This window comes from Anser cygnoides, chromosome 3, assembly GCF_040182565.1.
Source record: "Anser cygnoides isolate HZ-2024a breed goose chromosome 3, Taihu_goose_T2T_genome, whole genome shotgun sequence".
NCBI lineage: Eukaryota > Metazoa > Chordata > Aves > Anseriformes > Anatidae > Anser > Anser cygnoides.
In genome coordinates this window covers 62,618,089-62,637,570 of record NC_089875.1, presented here as the reverse complement: position 1 = coordinate 62,637,570, position 19,482 = coordinate 62,618,089, and the positions used below count along the sequence as shown (strand labels likewise).

The following is a 19,482-nucleotide window of genomic DNA, read 5'->3' as shown; positions in this document are numbered from 1 at the left end:
GCTTGAAGTTAAGGAGTAATGACTCCACCAGAGCCACAAAAACAGCCTGGTGCCTGGCATTGTTTGCAGTCTGAATAACCCTTATCACTATTACGTCCAGCTATTGAGAGATCATCTTATTTTGCTTTATTTCTTAGCAGGCATAAGGTTATTAGAACTAGCTTTGTGAGTTATTTCTCCAGGAGTTCCTGGAGGCATCAGAGAAGATCTTGTAACAGAAGGCATTGTAGAGACATGTAGGAAGACACACTCTTTTCCCTAGGGAAGAAGTTGCAGAGATATGAAATGAAGAAAGATTAAAAAGAGAAGTCCTAACCCTGGCTGAGTGCCCTGTTATCGCACTGAGGCTCTGTTCTCCATCGCAGCACATTGTTCTCCATGCAACACAAGAAGTTACTTATCCATGTCCTCATTCTACCTATGAGATGAACTAAGATTATAATCTTATCTCTTGCACAATTTACATGTCATGTAGTGCAGCTTGATCAAGAACAGTCAATGAAAGTATGCTGTTTCTCATTACCTGAGGTTCTTGGAAAGTCACATGAAGATTATGTAAAGAGAAAGAAAAGACATAAGATCTTACATGATTTACTTTCCACTGATTTTGAAATCTTATGCTAGTCATTTCTTTATCTTGTGCTAACAGAAAAACACAGTGCTTCCAGTCATTACCCAAACAAGCCCTCTGATTCACTTGAAATCAGCAGCTTGCTCCTCCAGGTGGAGGACTTTGCCTTGGCTCCCCAGAGGGCAAAGGCTGTATATTGGCACATGTGCAAAATAGCTTCTCATTTCCCAGAGAGTCACTCAGTGACGTGACTTTTTCCTTTCCTTTCCTTTCCTTTCCTTTCCTTTCCTTTCCTTTCCTTTCCTTTCCTTTCCTTCCCTTCCCTTCCCTTTCCCTTTTTTCTTTTATTTTTTCTTTTATTTTTATTTTTTCTTTTATTTTTATTTTTATTTTTATCTCTTTCCCTTTCCCTTTCCCTTTCTCTTTCTCAATTTTATTTCCAAAAGAAGAACATCTACTCCAAAAGCACAAAGGAAGAAAAGGACAGTAGAGGAAAATGTTGTGATCCTGACATCCACACTATCCAGCTTTAGAAGTTTTCTACGTGTACAGGTACATCTGTTTCTGCCTGGGGTACTTTCATTGTGCTTCTGGCACACATCTTCTTGTTGAGTTTCACCCAAAGGGATTCAGTTCACGAGCTCTGCAACTGCATCATGAAGGTATCATTGCCAAAGTGAGGAAGAATAACTTGAAGATTCACTTCAAAAGCATGCTCTTCATCTAAACACTACTCTAATGCTGTTATGGTAATGGTTTAGTTTGGATGTGCCCTAAGACCAAGCGTCATCACTCTGCCCAGCTGTTGTACCACTAATGTGTATTTACGGAATATATTTGTAAATGCTTTGAAGACATTCTGTAGGATATAGCTACTCTTTTTAAAAGCAACATGTGGTCAATGGAAGTTAAAAAAAAAAAAAAAGGCCTCTTAGCTGGAAGTCACAGGCTCTACCTCTACTACTAGGTCTAAATTTTTCTCAGACATTTTCCTTCACTTAAATATTGTGCTTTCCTGAGGAAAGTGACTTTTTAAAAAATACATTATTATGAAACGAACAGAGCAATTTGCAAGACAAAAGAAACGATGGAGAACAGCTAAACAATATGAAAAAAAAATCCTTTTGTGGTTGTTGCACCTATTTGACACTCCAGAACAGCAGCTGACAGCACAATTCAATGCTGCTGCTGGCACATGCTGTCCGACTGCACTGAAATGTTCCACAAAACCACAAAGTAGCACAGAAATGGATAAAACTGACTCACTTGTACATGACTTATGTAGACTGAATTATACCAGAGATCAATTTTCACTATTTAAACTTTTTTTTTTTCTGTCTATAAAAATAAGATGTGTAGATTTGTATGAAAGCGATGCTACACTGGGAATAAAGAATCAACATCTACACAGGTATTTAACTAACACTTCGATCAGGTCATATAATTCATCTGTCCTTCCCTTTGTGAAATTCAGCCTTTGTTTGCATAGTTAATATCCATCCTTCTGAGTACCCATAAGCCCAATCTTTTGTGTGTCAGAAGGCTTTAGGAAATGTTTAAACAGTCTGTAAGAATGTATAGACACAATTCCATAACAACCCGCTAAGTGTCATCTACAAAAGTCACACATATGAAAATATAAATTATGCCCATGAAAAGATATGCTAAGGAAGTCTTTCTACATTCATTCTTCTCTTTTCTGTAATCATTTTTCTCTCTCTAACCATTTTTAAGCAGCAGTATGAAATCTGTTTGCTTTTCTGAAGCTGGAAAATCCCTGGGGATTCTTATCTACTTTTTTAAAGTTTATAACAGGCAAATAAATTGCTGATTTCAAAATGTAATTCCTAAAATTATAATATGCATTACATATCGTAGTAAAAATAAAGAATATAAAACTCTTCTGAAAAAATAATCAATGTATGTCTGAACTAAAACAATGTTTTAGCTTCAACCAATTGCAGCTTTTTAGAAAAGTGTACCTGTATGTGTGGTCAGCCAAAACATTTAAAAAATAAATTCAGTAAATATAAATAATAAATAATTCCAGAGATAATTCTGCAGTTCTTAGCAGAACGGCATACATATACAATTTCCACCAAATTACATATGAAAAGCATGACCCTGATATTGCCATTTCAAAGGTCTCTCACTTGAAAACAGAAAACTAGGAGTCCTGACTTATATACCATATTACGAGCAAATTTTGTTTTCCATATAGATCTCTGAAACCACCTGTCACAGATTTCAAATGTGTTTAATGATCAAGTACCTGAGGGCAGAAATTTTGACCTTCCAATTCTTCATTTTGATAAAATGAAGAAACTCACGATATTTCAGAATATACATACTTCTCAGACATACATTAGAGATCACGTCAGGTTCTCTGAGTTAAAACAGAATTTCAGTCTTACTGAATTCATTAGAGTAGCATGACTGACAATAACCAAAAAAAACAACCAAACAACAACAAAATAAAATTTAATACTTACATGCAGTAACGGGTTCAAAGAAACATAAAAATGAGGGCCATGATTCAGCAGCCACATTCATACAATTAGTTCCACTCAGGTCAAGAAGTACTAGTTGTATTATCCACCTCTGAGATTGCTTTATCTTATCTTCTTCATTTTTCCCATGCAAGTCTAAAATAACCCTTTGCTCTGTTCTTTTGATGTTTTTTGATTTATATGAAACAACCTTAAGGTTACTGTCTATACAGCATTCAGTTAATGACAAATGAATAGAAAAAGCACCTTAAGGCTTGTATATTTATTTTAATTAGCTATATCACTATGCTATCTTAAGTAGTCTTGAACAATAATAAGAGGTTGTTCCTTTATGAGGTCTTCAGTATATTGCTCCTGGGGAGGAATGTGAGAACCATCTTTCTCTCGGTACTCTGAAGCTTTCAGTTCCAAACTGAAAGAAAAGCTAGAAAATGTATGATACAAAATCATGTTTATGCATGTAGGTTTTGAAATCACTTTGGATCACTCTGATCTTCTTGTAGGTGTTTACACATTTTCATTAATTTTTGAATAAACTACAACATCCATCTATTTTTTTGTAATATTTGACTTTTACACAGCGAAAGGTAACGAATTCTGTTCTCACATGATGCCAGTCATTTTAACAAAATTCTCCAATTAATTATTTTTAATCTAAAATTACTCTCCTTTAAAAGAAATCCCTGACATTCTTATATAAAAGTTGAAGCTTGATGGAACATGCTTTCAGACATTTTTACTTAATCTTTGCCAAAAATATTTATGAACAGCAGTAACTTTCAACCTTATTTTCTTAGGGGAGAGAGGACATGGGAGAAGACAAAGAAAGGGTCTCTATCACTCTGCATGCTAATTGTTACAGAAATACCAGGGCCAGGTGCTGAGCGCACAAATACGTACTTTTTACCTGCGTTTGTGAAAACGTACAAGAGGTCTTGGTTTTACTCTACCACGGAGCTAAACAAATTTTGAAAGTGCAGTAATTGATTTGAAGAGTCATCATCCTCACCTGAACTCTAAACACAAAAACAGAAAACATAACCTGGACTTCACACAGTCTGAATCACTCACCTTTGTCACATGGTGCTTTTCATGTTGTACAGGAATCTTAAACATTTGGCACCAATATGTTGTATCCTTGTCTGGTATAGGCACCTGTCTTAATGAAAAGGGCAACGATATTATAAAAGTCATACTACCCTGTTGTGTAAGCCTAAATATTGGGCTTAACCTTAACCCTAACTGCACATAAATCCAAAACCCAGAGTAACTTACGTCTTTGTTTGTCAAGTCAAAGTATGGCAAAGAGGCAGATGAGACATCTGCTTTCTCTGGGTTCAGTAAACGTAGACTCTTTGTACCACGATTAGACCCATGGTAATTTTGACCTGCTTCTCCCATGTCTTTGTGGTGGTAGGCCCATATTACCCGCACTGTGCTCTCCTGGAAAAACAAACCAAACCAAACAAACAAAACCCATAAGGAACAGGAACAATATCTTCTTCACATAGTTCATTTAATTCCTAATATAGGTGTGATGTAGACATCGCTGTACTTGAACAATGATAATGCATACCAGAGGCAAAATCATCTACTGACGCAGAGTTTTCTTTAAAATGAATCACGTTTTCTATTTGCAGGCTTCATGTGGATCTACAGAAGTTGTATCTTTCTCTGATAGCTTGCTGCACTAATGCAGCAAATTTAAGTCATAACTGCAAATGGCAGAACAGACTCATAAAGACATAACCAACTAAGTACATAGAACATTTTTTCCTAGAGATGGCACTCATTTGACCAGCACTCAGAACAGCTTCAAAACAGCTTCCAGGTTCAACTATGCAAAGATCTGAACACCTTTTGTGAGCTGCTGTCCCTATATTCTAGAGAAGATAGACATTCAATTACAGAACGGATTTATATCTTAAAAATCAGGCTACTGCTACAGTGCAGACCAATTCTCAGTACACCATCCTCAGATTGCAATAATCACCCCTGAGACAAAATACTGTAATAAATGCTGAAGTGTCCAAGAATGTTAAATTATACTGAGACAATTTGGAGCAGGTGCAAAAACCACAGATCCATCGACCGCCTGGAAATCTGGCGGTTTATACAGCTGTGGAATTCCTTCGTGTATCTTTCAGCTCCTCGTGTTGTTATTATTGCATACATTGCGAAAACATAGATAATGACAATAGTGTTAAACTGCTACTGTGATGCTTCCAAAATGAGTAGTAGTAAACAAGCCAAAGCATGGAAAGTCCTGTAAATCTCTCTAACCTATCTGTCATTTCCAATATGAAAATCATCAACTTCATATAATTTAAAATGATGCTTAGGAAGTACAGTGGTCGCTAGGGCAACAAAAGAATTTCCCATGAGAAGTATTTACCATGGAAAAAGCTGCATCATAAAATTCTTCAATTTCTTTATTTTTAATATAGAATTAAACCAAAAAATAAATATTTTAGCTACATATGCTCAAAAGTCTAGATTTAAGATGAATTACAAGTTAGTGTAAGATCTAAAAGTGTTTCTCAAGTTGACATTTCTTGAATGATTACAACTGTGGGACACAGGAGCTGGGAGCACAGAGACACCTCTTTGAATCTTATATTCACGTGGTGTGTTACAAATTAGAGAATATTATGCATTGAAGTGAAGGAACAAAGAAAGCTGAAGTTAAAATATTAGAGTTTAATAAAACTAGCACAAGTATTTTACCTGGTTAATTTGACTGAATAAATGTTTTGGAAAGTGCTTTGGGAGCTGAATTCATTTGCTAAGTGAACTTCTCTAATTCTTTTCTTTTACTAAAATGAGATTTTAATAACCAGTTTCATAATACCATATACTTTTGGCCTGAGTTACTTATTTCATCTCTGTTTCTATAGGCAGAGCATCTTACCGTTATACTCTTATCATTTGTATCACAAGTGTGCAGTTCTCTGCTAAAAGCCAATATTGTGTGTGTACTGTTTTCCATGGCATATTCCAGATGGTAATCCTGTTGTGGGTCTTTTTTCAGTACTCTGTTTTCATCTGTAAAATAATCCTGTTTAAAATAAAAGGTAGATCATTGTTAAAAGGTAATATTAAGTAAAAAAAACATAACTTTTTTGTCAAATGCTAAATCCACTTAAACATTGTTTTTATATAAAGTATTGAGGGATGACAGTTTGAGCGACGCTAAACATTTTTTTGGATTAAAAATCTTCAAGAAAGCAAGTCTCCTTGGTAAGCAGCTTAAAAAATGTCTTGAACAACTTTAACAATACACTGCCTGTACATGACTACGGAAATAAAGGCTGTACTCAACCAATAAGCGTAAATTATCATAACTGGGGTGCTGTGAACTTTGGGGAAATTACAGAGGGAAACAAATTCACTTAATACTCCAATCAACAAAATCACTGTTCCCTCTTTTCACGACTTTGTCTTTGTTTTTCCTTCCCCACAAAAAGCAAACCTCTCGGATTAAAATCGATTGGAACCAGGAATCCTGCAGTTTAACCAGGATGAACAGTGCTTAGTGCACACAAAAGGTGCCTGGAGGGTTTTGGAGTTTATTTGTTGGTTTGGGGTTGGGTGGTTTTTCTTAGAGGAAAGGTTAAGAAAGACGATCCCCGGCTCAGCAGAAGCACGGTACAATGGAGGAGCCGAGCAGCAATGTTGGGTCATTAACCTCCTCACCCCAAATTCCTGCTGCCCCGCGCAGCTGCGGTGGCTGTGCAGTGCCCCTCCGGCCTCCTCCTCCCTCTCCTCCAGCCTCCTCCTGCCACTGCCTCCAAGGTGCATCCTCTGCTTGCCCGCCCGTGAGTTTTAGGCAGTTTCTGCTCAGGTTGGGGCAGGGCTGGGTGGTTTGCGGGAACTGATCTGGGCACCCAGTCCTAGAGAAGAGCCTCTAGCCTTGGTTAGCAAAACAACTCTTTTTTTCCATAATACACCACCTGATGGCAGGCAATTTTGTCAGATTTTTTTTTTTTTAACATGTTACTGGCAGATGCCATTAACCATGCAGCATCCTTAGCAAAATAACACAACACCTGCTGCTCCTTGAAGGCATTTAACTCTAAAGCTATTTGGACCTCCATTTACTTTTAGAGGGATTTCTAGCTTTTACATCCCTTTGCTGAAGAGAAGGGAACAAAGCTGAAAAAATGTAAAATGTTATGTCCAAGTACTGGTAAAAGTGGCTGACGGTTTTAATTCACTAAAGGATCAGTTGGGAGCCATAATCTTCAGCTTAACCGCACCCGGGAAATCTTTGTGTGTACAAGAGACCACGTGCACACCAGTCACAGCTCACAAGCCGGTCTGCCTGTTATTGATGTACAAATAGCTGCATGCCCAAACATTTCATTAAGATATTTTAATTTAGATGAAAAATTTAATAAAATTATCTCATGATGCGGTTTCAAGGAAGAAAAGGGTAAAAAGCAGACCATTTTTACCAGTATGAAAACTTTGAGATTTAGTTCTGTCTTCCTGTAACTATTGAAACATTTTGGATTTTTTCACCCCAAACAAAATCTAAATTAAAAAAAAAATAATAATAAAATTGAAAGGTACTGAAAAGAGTCATCCTTTTCCTGTCAGCACTTTTTTGTGACTAGAAGTGAATGAATACTTATATGAAAGAATACACACTTTGAAAAACTGTCATCAGAAAGAGCAAAAGAGAGGTCTGGGAGCTGAAGAAACAAAAGGAAGTGATGAGTTATATTTGTTTAGAGAAAGAATGACCAATTTGCTTTTCCAGATGGAAATAATGGGCCTGTGCTAGGATGGTACTTGAAGGTGGGTATTTTATACGAACAAAATGCTCCATTTCACCCCTACATCAGAGCTTGGACAGAGACAGTGTATATCTACACAGAATACCATCCCTGTTCTGAAAACACATTTCTATAGAACCTCTGCTTTTATCCTAGAAATAGTAAGGGCTTATCTGGACTAGAAGTGTGTCCTTGTTAACATTGGCTTTTACCTAAGTGTGATATCTTTTCTGTTAGATTAAACTGGAAGAAGGCATCCTTGTATTAGAATAAGCACCCAGAGATCAAATTACTGAGGAACAGAAATCCAAGAATAGCTTTTCCACATGGGAGTAGGTTGAAAGTTTTTGCATGAAACATCTGGGAAGGAAAGTTCAGAAATATAAAGCCAAGTTAGGTGTGTACACTCAAATATTTTTCTGGTGATCTCCACCATTTCTTAAAAACTCCAAAGGACATCTCTGTAACCAAAAAACAACAACAAAAGCATGTTATATAGCCCTGACTTCTATAAGCCTGCAGGGAGAGTGCAAGAATAACTGGAAGAAGCTGTGTAATTAAGATATTAGCTCAGATGTGCCTTGATAATGCAATTGTCAGTGAAATGATTTCATTCTCCTGGATGACAGTCAAAGATGGGTCCCAGCTCTGGCTCGCTGCAAGGGGCTCCCTTTGTGCCTGCAGGTGAGTGCTCTGGGGAAGGTGATCCCACTGCCTACACGGGTGCTCGCTGCCGACCCCGCATTGCCTCTGCGCGGCACCTTGCTCTGTCGCTCCCCGGAAAGTACTCTGCGGGTAGATTTTAATCTGACCGACTAACGTTAATCTTTCCCACGTGAAAATTTCTGTGAATTAATGAATTCGCTGGCTCTACTTACTTCCTCTGCCTGATACACACCACCTTGAAACATCCGTTGAATACCAGGGTCCTGAGAATACCTGGGAAGCAAATTCATGCAGCTCACGGAAAGACAGGGATGTTCCTGTATCGCCCAAGTCCTATAACTCCACTGAGTACAATTGGGCAGCACTAGGAAAATCAGGCATGAATACATATGCCAGGAGCTATTTATGAGTTATAAACTGCCTCTATTACTATTTTTATTTCTTTTGTTGAAAATCATCCAGATGTTCATCACAAAACTAAAATCAAATAATGTAACAAGAAAATTTCAGAACAGCTCAGAATTTGATTGCTCAATCCCTGACATGAAAACAGTTTGTCTGCCACTTTGAAAACAAAATAAGGCCACGTTGCCAAAACATTCTGATCTCTTTCTGTTCACAGAACAGATTAAGTCAAACTATGCATGTTTTGCTCAATTTATTCATCAGAGCTTAAAAGACTTTAAGACACACATACACGCATGTTTGCGTACCAGCCTTAATGAACAAAAGGAGGTTATCAAAAAAGAAAACACACTGACAAGTTGCGATGCCACGTCCTTTTCAACAGTATGTTGGAAAAGTAAGAAAAAGTGTCTGGAAGTTTCAGTCATCTATCCTCATACTTGCTAAGCAAAGCCTGTGTAAAGCCTATTACTTTTTAAACAAATACACTCATGCATTAACACGGAACATACATAATGTCGGTAACTTTCTTGCAACACAGGTAAGCCCTTTGCAATTTGGGTAAGTGGCATCACAAACATCAAAGGCATAAAGACGTGCATCTGGAGATGCTTCATTTCAGAAAGGAAAAATGATAACAAATAAAAGTCCTGTGGACTATGGTGTAACACCATGTTACCACATTTGGACAGCCTATACTCCACTTAAATCCTTGTGTCTGCTCGGGGAGAAAGCTTGGTTCCTTTGAAGGCCCGTAAATGTGACTTACAAGGCCAAAGGACAGCACAGAGGATGAACGCACCAGAAGCCAGACATCAGGCATCTGGGCTTCAGCTGAACAGAAGGTATCTAAATATGGTCCCAAATGCTCTCAGAGATAGCCTGCCATAACACAGAACTCACCTAAATTTCCAAGTTTCACACATTTAATTCTGTTGAGAAAGGAGTGGGCCATGTTCATCAACAGAATCGCAGTGCTTCAATATCCATCACAGATGGTCTGAAACCTGCCTCATTTCAGAACAGCTTATTCTTCCTACCAAATAGGAAAAGGCTCTAACAAGGCTACATCTTTTACAAAGATTTGGTTTTGACATGCCATACAGTCAGAAAACCTGTATGTTTTGTGGGCAAGATTATACCGATACAAATAATTCTGAATTTAATGGAGTTCCAGCACAGATCAGTAAAAATTATCAGGTTCTTAATACTGAATTTCTGAAACACTCAGCAAAAACCTGTAAATACGGCTTTATTTACTGATTCAGCCCTAGAATCCAGATTCTTTGGTTTCTTATGCACACACAGAATATATATGTTAAATAAAGATAAAGCTTCTAAGTTTTACATCAATTTTACAGAAGCATAGGAGTTACAGAAAGAAGGTAAAGCTGTAATGACTATTTTTCTGGTATGAACATCTTATTCTGATTATTTAAACAATAAGTGTTTTAAACAAAGATTTGGAAGCATTATTTGTCATGCCATGAAATAACAAAGATGTTGCTATTATTTTAAAATATACTTAGATAAACTGTTTACTTTTGAAACATTGAAAGTTTCTGCACTCCCATTGATTATATTGCACAAGCTGGCATTTTAAACTGGGGGCTATGCTGTGCGATCAAATAGTTAGGTATCTTGTTCCTTACGCTACCTAGAAGTTGGAACAACATACGGCAAATGAAAAATCTTCTTGATTGTACAAGTTCTTGTATGTTCTTTTCCAGAAGTGAGGCCCATCATGTTGCACAGTTTTTCGGATCCTATTAACCTCCCTCTTTCTCAAAAAAAAAAAAATGTTGTGTGGCATAAACAGTTTCTGATTGTTGTGCTACAAAGATGGGGAGAATAATTTCTTAAGGTTGTTAAAAAAAAAAAAAAAAAGATGCAAATGGGCTTTTTTATCCTCAGAGAATGTAAGCACAGCTGCACCAAGAAGCCTGACCCGAAAAGCACTACCAGCTGTCATCGCATACTTGAACAGGTGTTTATAGGACTCCCTCCCCAGATCTTTACAATGTACAAGCTCGTTTTGTTTATGGTATCCATTTCCCATGCTAAATTATCTACAGCACCTTTCAACCTAAAGGAGCAGCAGACAGTTTCCAAACTGTGGCCCCATCCAGCAATCGCCTTGCAGGCTTGGCTCAGGAGCAGCTCTGATTTATGCGTGCTGCCCTCCTCCAGACAGGAGCTCCCTGCCATTCCAGCAGCAATGGAAGAGTTGCAAGCAAGTCAAGGGACAAGCTAGGAATGGGAAATGAGGGAAAAATCAAGCTTTGTCACAACTAGTCTTAACCTGTGGTCTGCAGGCAGCTCGTGCAGTTTTGAATATCCCCAGACTACCCATCTGATGTCTGAGACCGGGGCTGAAGACAAGCCTGGCAAAGAAATTGGGAAGCTGCAACCAACATGAAAGTTGGCACAGGAGAAGATCTATCCTAGTATAAATAGGGTGGATAAATTGCCACAGTATGCAAAAGAAGCGACCAAAACTTCTGTCTGAAATCAGCACCAAGCTATGTCTTTCTGGGTTTCCAAAAAAATAACTGTGGTTAACATTTCTCTTTTTTATTGTTGCATTTAATTCAGATGGAATCCTGCTGCTCATGGTTCCAGCACACACTGGATATTACCACCAAAAAAAAAAAAAAAAAAAAAGCTGTTTGTACATTGTATTTGGCGAGAAGTAAACAAAGCATGAGTTTACAAATAAGCAAACTAACTTTTTTCAACCCCAAATAATTTCAGCTTGAGTTTAATGCAAAGATCTTACTATACTCCTATGTCAGTGAAAAGCAAAGCCCACCCACAGAAAACTAACATGAAGTAGTAGGAGTATGAAAGCATCACTGCTTCATGTAGGAACACCTTGAGAGCATTCCACTAGACTGATCCAATCTTGGGATTGGCCTGCAAATGGAAAAATATCCACAGGAAAAGGTACAGAGGCAGCGATCAAACAGCTGCAAGAAGTTCCTGAAGTCAGTGGGATCAGTAAGTTCAGCTGCTGCCCTGTAAGCAGACTGCTCAGAGCTAATGGACTGATTTGCTGGGTGGTTTTTTTTTTTTTTACCTACACACCAGATTAGCATGAGATGATTCATTCCTTCCTGAGAAGCCCAGATCTTAGTCACACGGACAGCTCTGACAAGCTGCATCTCCTCCTGGTACGGTTCCAGTTACACTGCCTGAGATACACTGGAGTCAATGTGGCTTGTTTACTTCAGGTATACTTCTAACTGTAACAAGGACGGAACATTTTTATCTGTAACAAATAACAATGGGGGGGGGGGGGTCTGTTTTTTAAATGCACACACACACATTTTCCATTTGTGCATTTACGTACACAGATAATGCATGCACTTGTGTGTACACGTACAGATATTGTATTTGAAAAAAAAAAACATTTTTTACACATGAAATAATTATTTACTGAGAGACATGTCTTTGCTCATTTAAGCCATAAGTCATTTGAATACACTTCAGTGTCTCTCTCGTACCTCGACTGATGCTGCCCCGGGCTGCCTTCCAGTAGCCAACAACCTGACATCCCTTGGTTTCTGTGGCACTCATGGAAGATACAAAAACTTCACTTTCCACACACACAAATGAAAAGCACTGAATCGTGATGGGCTCTCTAGCTGCCACACACAGGTGTATGAAGCATCAGCAGTTTTAAGTTAAAATATAGCATCGCTTATCAGCGTGGAGCATTCGACTGCAGCAGTCCCAAGGAGCCTTTACATCAAGAATAAATGTTGATTTTAGAAGTTATACTCCAGCTATATCAGAAGCTACGAAGCTAGATTAAAGGCTGTCCTAACACAAACAGACTAGACAAAACATGTCACAATGTGTTTTAGGGGAAAGAAAACCGTAACTAGGAGATACTGCATGATCTAATCTCACAACTGTACTTTATCACAAGAAACTTTCCTTATACAGGAGCCCATTTAAACAGCAAAAGTTTTCTTGTTTTAATAACTTTAATTACTTCAATTATGAGGAAGTTTTCAAAGCACTGCAGGGATTTTGAAGCACAAATATTAATGAGACTTGTTCCCAACATTTCTATATGTGCCTTCAAAAATCTCCCCTCGTCCCTCTCCTATTTCTAAGATACTTGCTTACATGGAAAATGAAACCATTATCCCATAATTTTAAGCCTTTGCATCACTCATGGTAGCTACTTTTCCATATTGCTCCAGGTGTGAAGCTCTGACTGTAAGAGGTACTTATTTTTGTGGAGCTGTAAGAACATTTAATTTCCTTGGTGTTGCCAAAATCCAATCTGCAAGCAACACACCAGGTATTTTGGAAACAAACAAACAAACAAAAAACAGCTTGCAAACCAGACCCCTGAGGCCTGCAAAACACAAGAGCTCCAGAATTATTCTCATCTTCTGTTCACCAATTGTTGCTTCCTTGTCCTAACTATTGTACCTCTGAAAGGGAAATACAAAGCACCCAGCCGGTGGAGATGTACGCTGTAGCGTCTCTTTATGCCCCACATTGAAGCCAAGAGGGCTCATTAGTCATCTGGAGATTTTGCCACAATGCCCGAAGGCATGAAATACCTCCAACAAAGCACCGACTGAGATATGTCAGTGTGGCACTCACTTTGCATCTCTCTTTTGGTGCCTTTCAAGTTGTTTTCTAAACACTTCTTTTGTTGCTGTTGGCATGAGTGCACTTAAAAGCAGCATATCGTTAAGTACAGAGAATGCTCACTGTTTTCTGTCCTTTAAAATCTCTTCCAAGTACTTCCCTGTGAGCAATTAAGCTAACTCCATGGGATACATTTGATAACAGATATTCTTTAGTTTGGGTGACAGTTAACAAGCAAGGCTGTAATGAATAATAAAGTACTTTTTAGTGACACACAGTCCCTATTCACCCTGAGTAGGGACTATTTTTGTGCAAGTTCAACAGAAGACTCTAACAATGCAACTCTCTTGTATAACTTGCACAAAATAGCCATTCATCAAGGAGGATTACTCTCCCCAAAATGGGGCTCTCGGCAGCTACGTGCTGCGGGTGGGGATGCACAATTCCAGACAGGGGTGGAGACCAAGGAAAAGGCATGGGTCTAGCATGAAAATGCATGCTGTGTCAATTCATAAGCATACACACACACACACACACAAAGAAGGAAGGAAGGAATGCCAAATGCAAAAGCTGAAGCTGTCCCAAAAACTTTTATGAAGAGCAACACATGCTGCAAGTGACCACAGCAATATTGCAGGGAACATTTTGCTGAGTACAAGCTATTCTTCCAAGCCCACCCCCTCCCTACAGAGATAAAGGCAGCTCTCAGCTCTTCAACACCAGACCCCATCGATATCTTCTACTTTTTCTCAAACATGCTCACCCAAACCGCGCATAGTCTGCAGCTGTGCACCACGGGGCTCTCAGGGACGTGCTAGAGTTATGTGCTCACTGATCTGCCTCTTTTTGGTGGAGGTGGCTCCCTCAAAATACAACACTGCTGTGCATGTATGCGCGCATGCATGCACGCTATGCCTTCTACGCCCTCCCCAAAGACGTCTAGGTTCTTGTTCCAAATACTGACTTCCCAAAGTGTTACGATAATCAATGCGTAATTTGAGGATCATTCAAAACCTCTTCAAAAAGCTACTCCAGTACATCTCTCACATGGCATCGTAACACTTTTTACCTTAATATACTTAGAGAAAACTAAAATTCTGTCTTTTGAATCTTTCCAGTCTTTACTCATTATGCCGGACCTCCTTTTCCTTAAATACAATTCAGACATGGAAAAGCAAAGCAAAACAAGTAACCCACTACACCAAAGATCACAGAACATCTAAAAACCAATAAAGTAAAATCCAATTTCAGATATCCAGAACTTTGAGTCATCAGATTTTTTAAAGGAAAGGCACTGCCTGCTGATGGCGGGAATCACATCCATTTGTTGTGAGAGGATGAAGAATAAATGCCAGAGGAAATGTTCTCTCTCCTCTCTGAAAATGAACTGGAACTTTTCCTCCACCTCGGTACATTGCTCTCTCACAAACCAGGGAGTATCTGCTGTTAGTTCCTTTACAGAGGGTGGTAGTCTAACTGCATTTACACGTCTGCTCCCACAAGAGGACTCTTCCCTCCGAGAACACTTTCTATTTTTAGAGGAGGAGAGAGGATTTAAGGTGGGGAAAAAGCTAAATTCTCCTAAGAGACTAGCAATTTTAATGCCCACTTGAAAGGTTATAAAGGTGTTTCAGAACAACTTCGAAAAATCAGGCCACTAACTAGCGTCTCAAAACTGTCAAAGAAACCAAAAAATGACCCTTCTAAGAGTTTATACCACGATGCACATTTTCCGAGTGATGATCATGGAATAAAAACATATTTCTAAAACCGAAAAGTAAGTTCTTTCATTATATGGTGTACAAATCTTATAGTGTGCAGCTAGGCATAAAACCACATACTTCCAAGGCCACTATCTATGAAAAAATCTTTTTAGTAGTAACTAAAACTAACTGTAAACGATTATATACAATTAATAAATGAAGTGTTTTTAAAATCTTAACTGTGTGTCTAAGTAAAGAATTAGACACTATTAAAACAGGATTCTGGAACTAGGTATTCGTTTTATATCAGTCTGTGTTGCCTGTCCAGAAGAAAACCTTTGGACAAATTTTGTTTCTTCAAAGCGTTTAGCCCATCCTCTTTGTTTCTCACCTTTCCTTCTTTCAGTGCAGGCACAGAAATACTTTAACAGAGCACCTTTTTTAAAAGACCTCCTCCCAGTTTAAAAATAAAACTTGCTTTGCTGCCTAACTGAAGAAGAAATGGGGATAGTGAAAACACCAAAATTCCAGCAAGCTTAACAGATAGAAGTTATTTCTTCTGTGCCTTATCTACTCCAGAGTGTAACACAATAACTCACAGCACTTTGCATAGCAGATGTTTATGTGTTAAATTAGTGTTTCAGGAAAAGTATCAGCTGTTCCCTGACAGGAGGCACTTGCTACAGTCTTTCCCCTTTCTCTGCATGTTGTATTTGCCATGTGATGCCTTTGGAAGAAGAATGGAATTCTGTATACATGGCATTTTTAAGGATGCTGAAAACCTGTGAGGGATGCTGAAAAGAGCCACAAAAGTGCACTGAGTGCTGGGGAAAATGACCTGCAGTGGGATACTTACAGAGCTCGATCTATTTATTTTATGTAAAAGAAAATTGAGGAGTGACTTGATTACAGCATATAAATAATTTTATGGGGGCAGGGTGAAGGAAGTAGACTTTTAAATCTGGTAGAGAAAATGCATATCTGGAATCTGAACCTGGCCAGACAAATACTGGAAATGAGGAAGGGCTAAAGGCTTGCCACTGCCAAAGACTACCAAGGGAAGTGATGGATTCTCCGTCACTGGACGCCTTTACGCTAGGTTTGGATGCCTTTCTGAAATGCTTGCTTTGCACAAAGAGGACTGCCAAATTTTAGCCAAACAGAAAGTTTGGTTTCTTTCAACGCTTAGTAGGTGTATCTTCTGAACTGTAGGGCTCCAGCAAGCCTCACATTCTGCGCCTCTAAGAGCTATGCTGCGCGATGACTAGAATGGGTTTTCTTATTATTAGGGGTTTATTTAGACTGAGGTTTTCTGAAAAAATGATCTTCACTTTGAAATAGGAGAAAAAATATTCTGGAAATCACTGGTTTGAACTTAAATAAGACAAATATTTGCCTAAACTTGATATAGTAAACTAATAGGGGAAAAATACATTTATGCTAAAAGCACTCTTTTTCCAGAAAAGGTTTGCTTTTATAGTCCTGACGAACAGTAGGGAGAGATTCTTAACTGTTTGGTTTTCTTATGGCGAAAAGTTAGCAAAAATCCATACTCTTACAAAAGAAAACTCTCAAAATTTAAGCAGCAGCTTCAAAGATCAGCTAGCTCCAACAAAATGAGGAAAGACAGCTCCTCGACCGTACCGGGCATTACTCTGCCCTTAGTTTGTCTCTCTAAAAGTTGTCATCCAGGCAAGGAGGGTGACAGGTCGCCATGCCGAGCCTGGCTCCCCTCTCTGTCCCACGGGACGTGCTGTCCATGCTCCCTGGCCCCACAGCAACCCCCCAGGCTGGGGCTCAGGGGGGGACCGGAGGATAGGGTCCCTTCCCCCGGCTCCCACCCCCCCGGTGCCTCTCGGAGCAGAGTTTCGCTGCAAGCCCCGGCTGAGCCCACGTCCCCAGCAACACCTAGACAGCTAGGGGAAAATATCTAGGGATTCACACGGCCGGGCTCCTCGGGGGTCGCTTTGCCAGGCGAGGGACAAGTGGCGAGTCCCGGCGGCCGCTCCTAAATCCTTTTCGGTGGCAAGGTCGGAGCATCTCCGGGTGAGGAGAGGAGGAAGACAAAGGCCGGGGCCAGCGGGGGCTGTTCCCGGAGCCACGTCCATCGGCAGCCCGGGGCGTTATAGCCGCCCTCGCCCCCGCGGGGCTGCAGGGAGCAAGCCAAAGGCCGGCGCCGAGCAGGGCGAGGGGAGCGGGGGAGCCGTGCGGGAGGCAGGGGGAGGCCGGCAGCGGGGGGCTGCGGGAGAACCGGGGGCCGGGGAAAGGAGGCTGGCGGGGAAAGGGGGCTCGGGGCAGGGCAGGGGAGCGGAGCGGGGGGTGCCGTCTCGGGGAAGGAGCCGGTCCTTACCTGCAGGTAGGGCTGTCCCCCCTCCACGCCCCCCACCACGATGTCTGCCGAGGCCATGCCGCCGCTGGCCGAGAGCCCGAAGCCCACGTAGCCGCGGGTGCGCACCTCCAGGCGGAAGGCGAGGGCGCTGCCGCGGCGGCCCCAGCGCAGGCGGTAGGCGGCCGCCCCGTCGAGCAGGGCGCTGTGCGGGTAGCTCCGCGACGGGGAGCCGGAGCCGGAGCCGGCGGCGAGCAGGGCGCCCAGCACCGGCACCAGCGCCCAGGGGCGCAGCCGCCGCATCCTCTCGCCACGCGTGTGAGTGTGCGAGGCGTGTGCGCTGCCCCGGCGGCCCGGGGGGGGCCGGGAGCCCCGCTCACCCCGCCCCCGCCGCGGGCGGCACCGCGCCGGCCGGCCGGCCCCGTCGGGGGTGCGCGCACCGGGGCCGCCGCCGCCGCCTCTCTGCTCGCCCCCCGGTGCCCACCACCCGTGGGGGTCCCGTCGGGGCCGAGCCCCGCCGGCAGCACCTGGGCATCGCCCGTCCCCCCCCGCGACGGGGGAAGCCCCGCGGTGCGCGGGCAGCCCGGGGTCCGCTTGGAGAGGAAGGCGCTGGGCTGCTGGAGGTGCTTTGTGCGAGGTGAAACTTACCGGGGAGAGCCCGGCAGCGCTCAGCGGGAGCGAAACGCGGGCTCCCTGGCAGCCGGCCGGAGTCGCACGGGCCGGGGGTGAGGGCTGCCGCCCTTACGGGCTGCTGACACGAACAGCACCGGGGCGAACAGCAGCACACGCCGCCATGTGAGCCATACATCGAACTAAACGCCCCTAGAAAAATAAATAAATAAATGAATAAGCGCCAAAAATTACTTTCACCTAAAGCATCATAAGAAATTAGGAAAAAAAAAAAAAAGGTACCGGTGAAATGGAAATCATTTTCAAAGGGAAAAGATCAGCGTGGCCTTTCTTCCCGTTACAGCGGTAACTTCACCGCTGCAAACTCGGGCAACTCACAAAATAGAAAACGATGAAATATTGGCTTGTTAGGTTCTCGTCTCAAAGCCAGCTAACAGCTACAAGGAGATGGGGGTGAATCTAAGCAGGAGCTGCAAGTGCACGATACTTCTGCAGGCCACAGGTGTGGCCTCAGCACTCGAGTGGGGGACACGCCCTTTGTAAAACCACCTCTTACACGGCTACACGAAATATGCTTATGTTTTCTGAATGGAGGCTATTTCCCAAAACGTGGCTTCCTTTTCTTTTAGGCTGTTTATTCTGTTCTTACACAACAGAAACCCCGAGGTAAAGTTTCAGTCCTGTGGACACCACGAGCTCAGGCACCAACCTCACTCCCGGACCGACGGAGCGAGGTACACGTCTGGGAGGAGAGCTGTCGTCGTGCAACCGTGACAGCGGCCACCACTCGTGCAGAAAAAAAAATGGAAAATACTTATTTAAACATACCCTGTGATGTTTAGTAGAAATGATACTGACATCTCAGAAACCTGTACATGACACAGGGTATTCTTGTGTAGAGAGCACCCCACGCAGCCCAGTATGGGCACAGGGAGCAGAAGCAGGGCTCCCAGCCAGCAGGGATGCTAGGGCCAGGGGGAAGTGGAGGTGGAGTGAGGTGAGCACTGAGGAGGCTGCCCACAGGCTGTTCTACACAGGAGCAGACAAGAAACTAAAGAGCAGGCTCCCATGAACCCAGGCTTTGGGTCAGCTGAGCTCATTCCAGTAAATTCAGCCAAAAGCCGAGACAGCAGCACCACCTCGTAACTTGGGCATGCTGCAGAGAAGATGACCAGAGGTTTGTTCCAAGGGGTTTGATGAAAGTGGAGATGCTACAGGGAAGTCTGGTGTTTCAGGCGAGCTGCTGGGAGCCCTGCCTCGGAGTGGGACAGCCCCC

The 19,482-nt window shown here is 41.8% G+C and overlaps 1 protein-coding gene across 2 annotated transcripts in view; it reads right to left on the bottom strand.

Annotated features, from left to right (window-relative positions):
* Nucleotides 1-18,626, bottom strand: part of MOXD1 (monooxygenase DBH like 1) — a 53,848-nt gene extending 35,222 nt beyond the window's left edge. Inside the window, exons 1-5 of one of the 2 annotated variants that reach the window (XM_048075771.2) lie at nt 18,489-18,626; nt 18,225-18,398; nt 5,993-6,139; nt 4,357-4,524; nt 4,153-4,236 (exon numbers count right to left, since the gene is read on the bottom strand). In XM_048075771.2, coding sequence (XP_047931728.1) covers nt 4,153-4,236; nt 4,357-4,524; nt 5,993-6,070 — 330 coding nt within the window. In that variant the 5' untranslated portion in view covers nt 6,071-6,139; nt 18,225-18,398; nt 18,489-18,626. Of the gene's footprint in view, nt 1-4,152; nt 4,237-4,356; nt 4,525-5,992; nt 6,140-17,600; nt 17,937-18,224; nt 18,399-18,488 lie in introns of those variants that run through there. The other variant, XM_048075770.2, reaches the window with a different exon arrangement.
* Nucleotides 18,627-19,482: the final 856 nt, after the last annotated feature.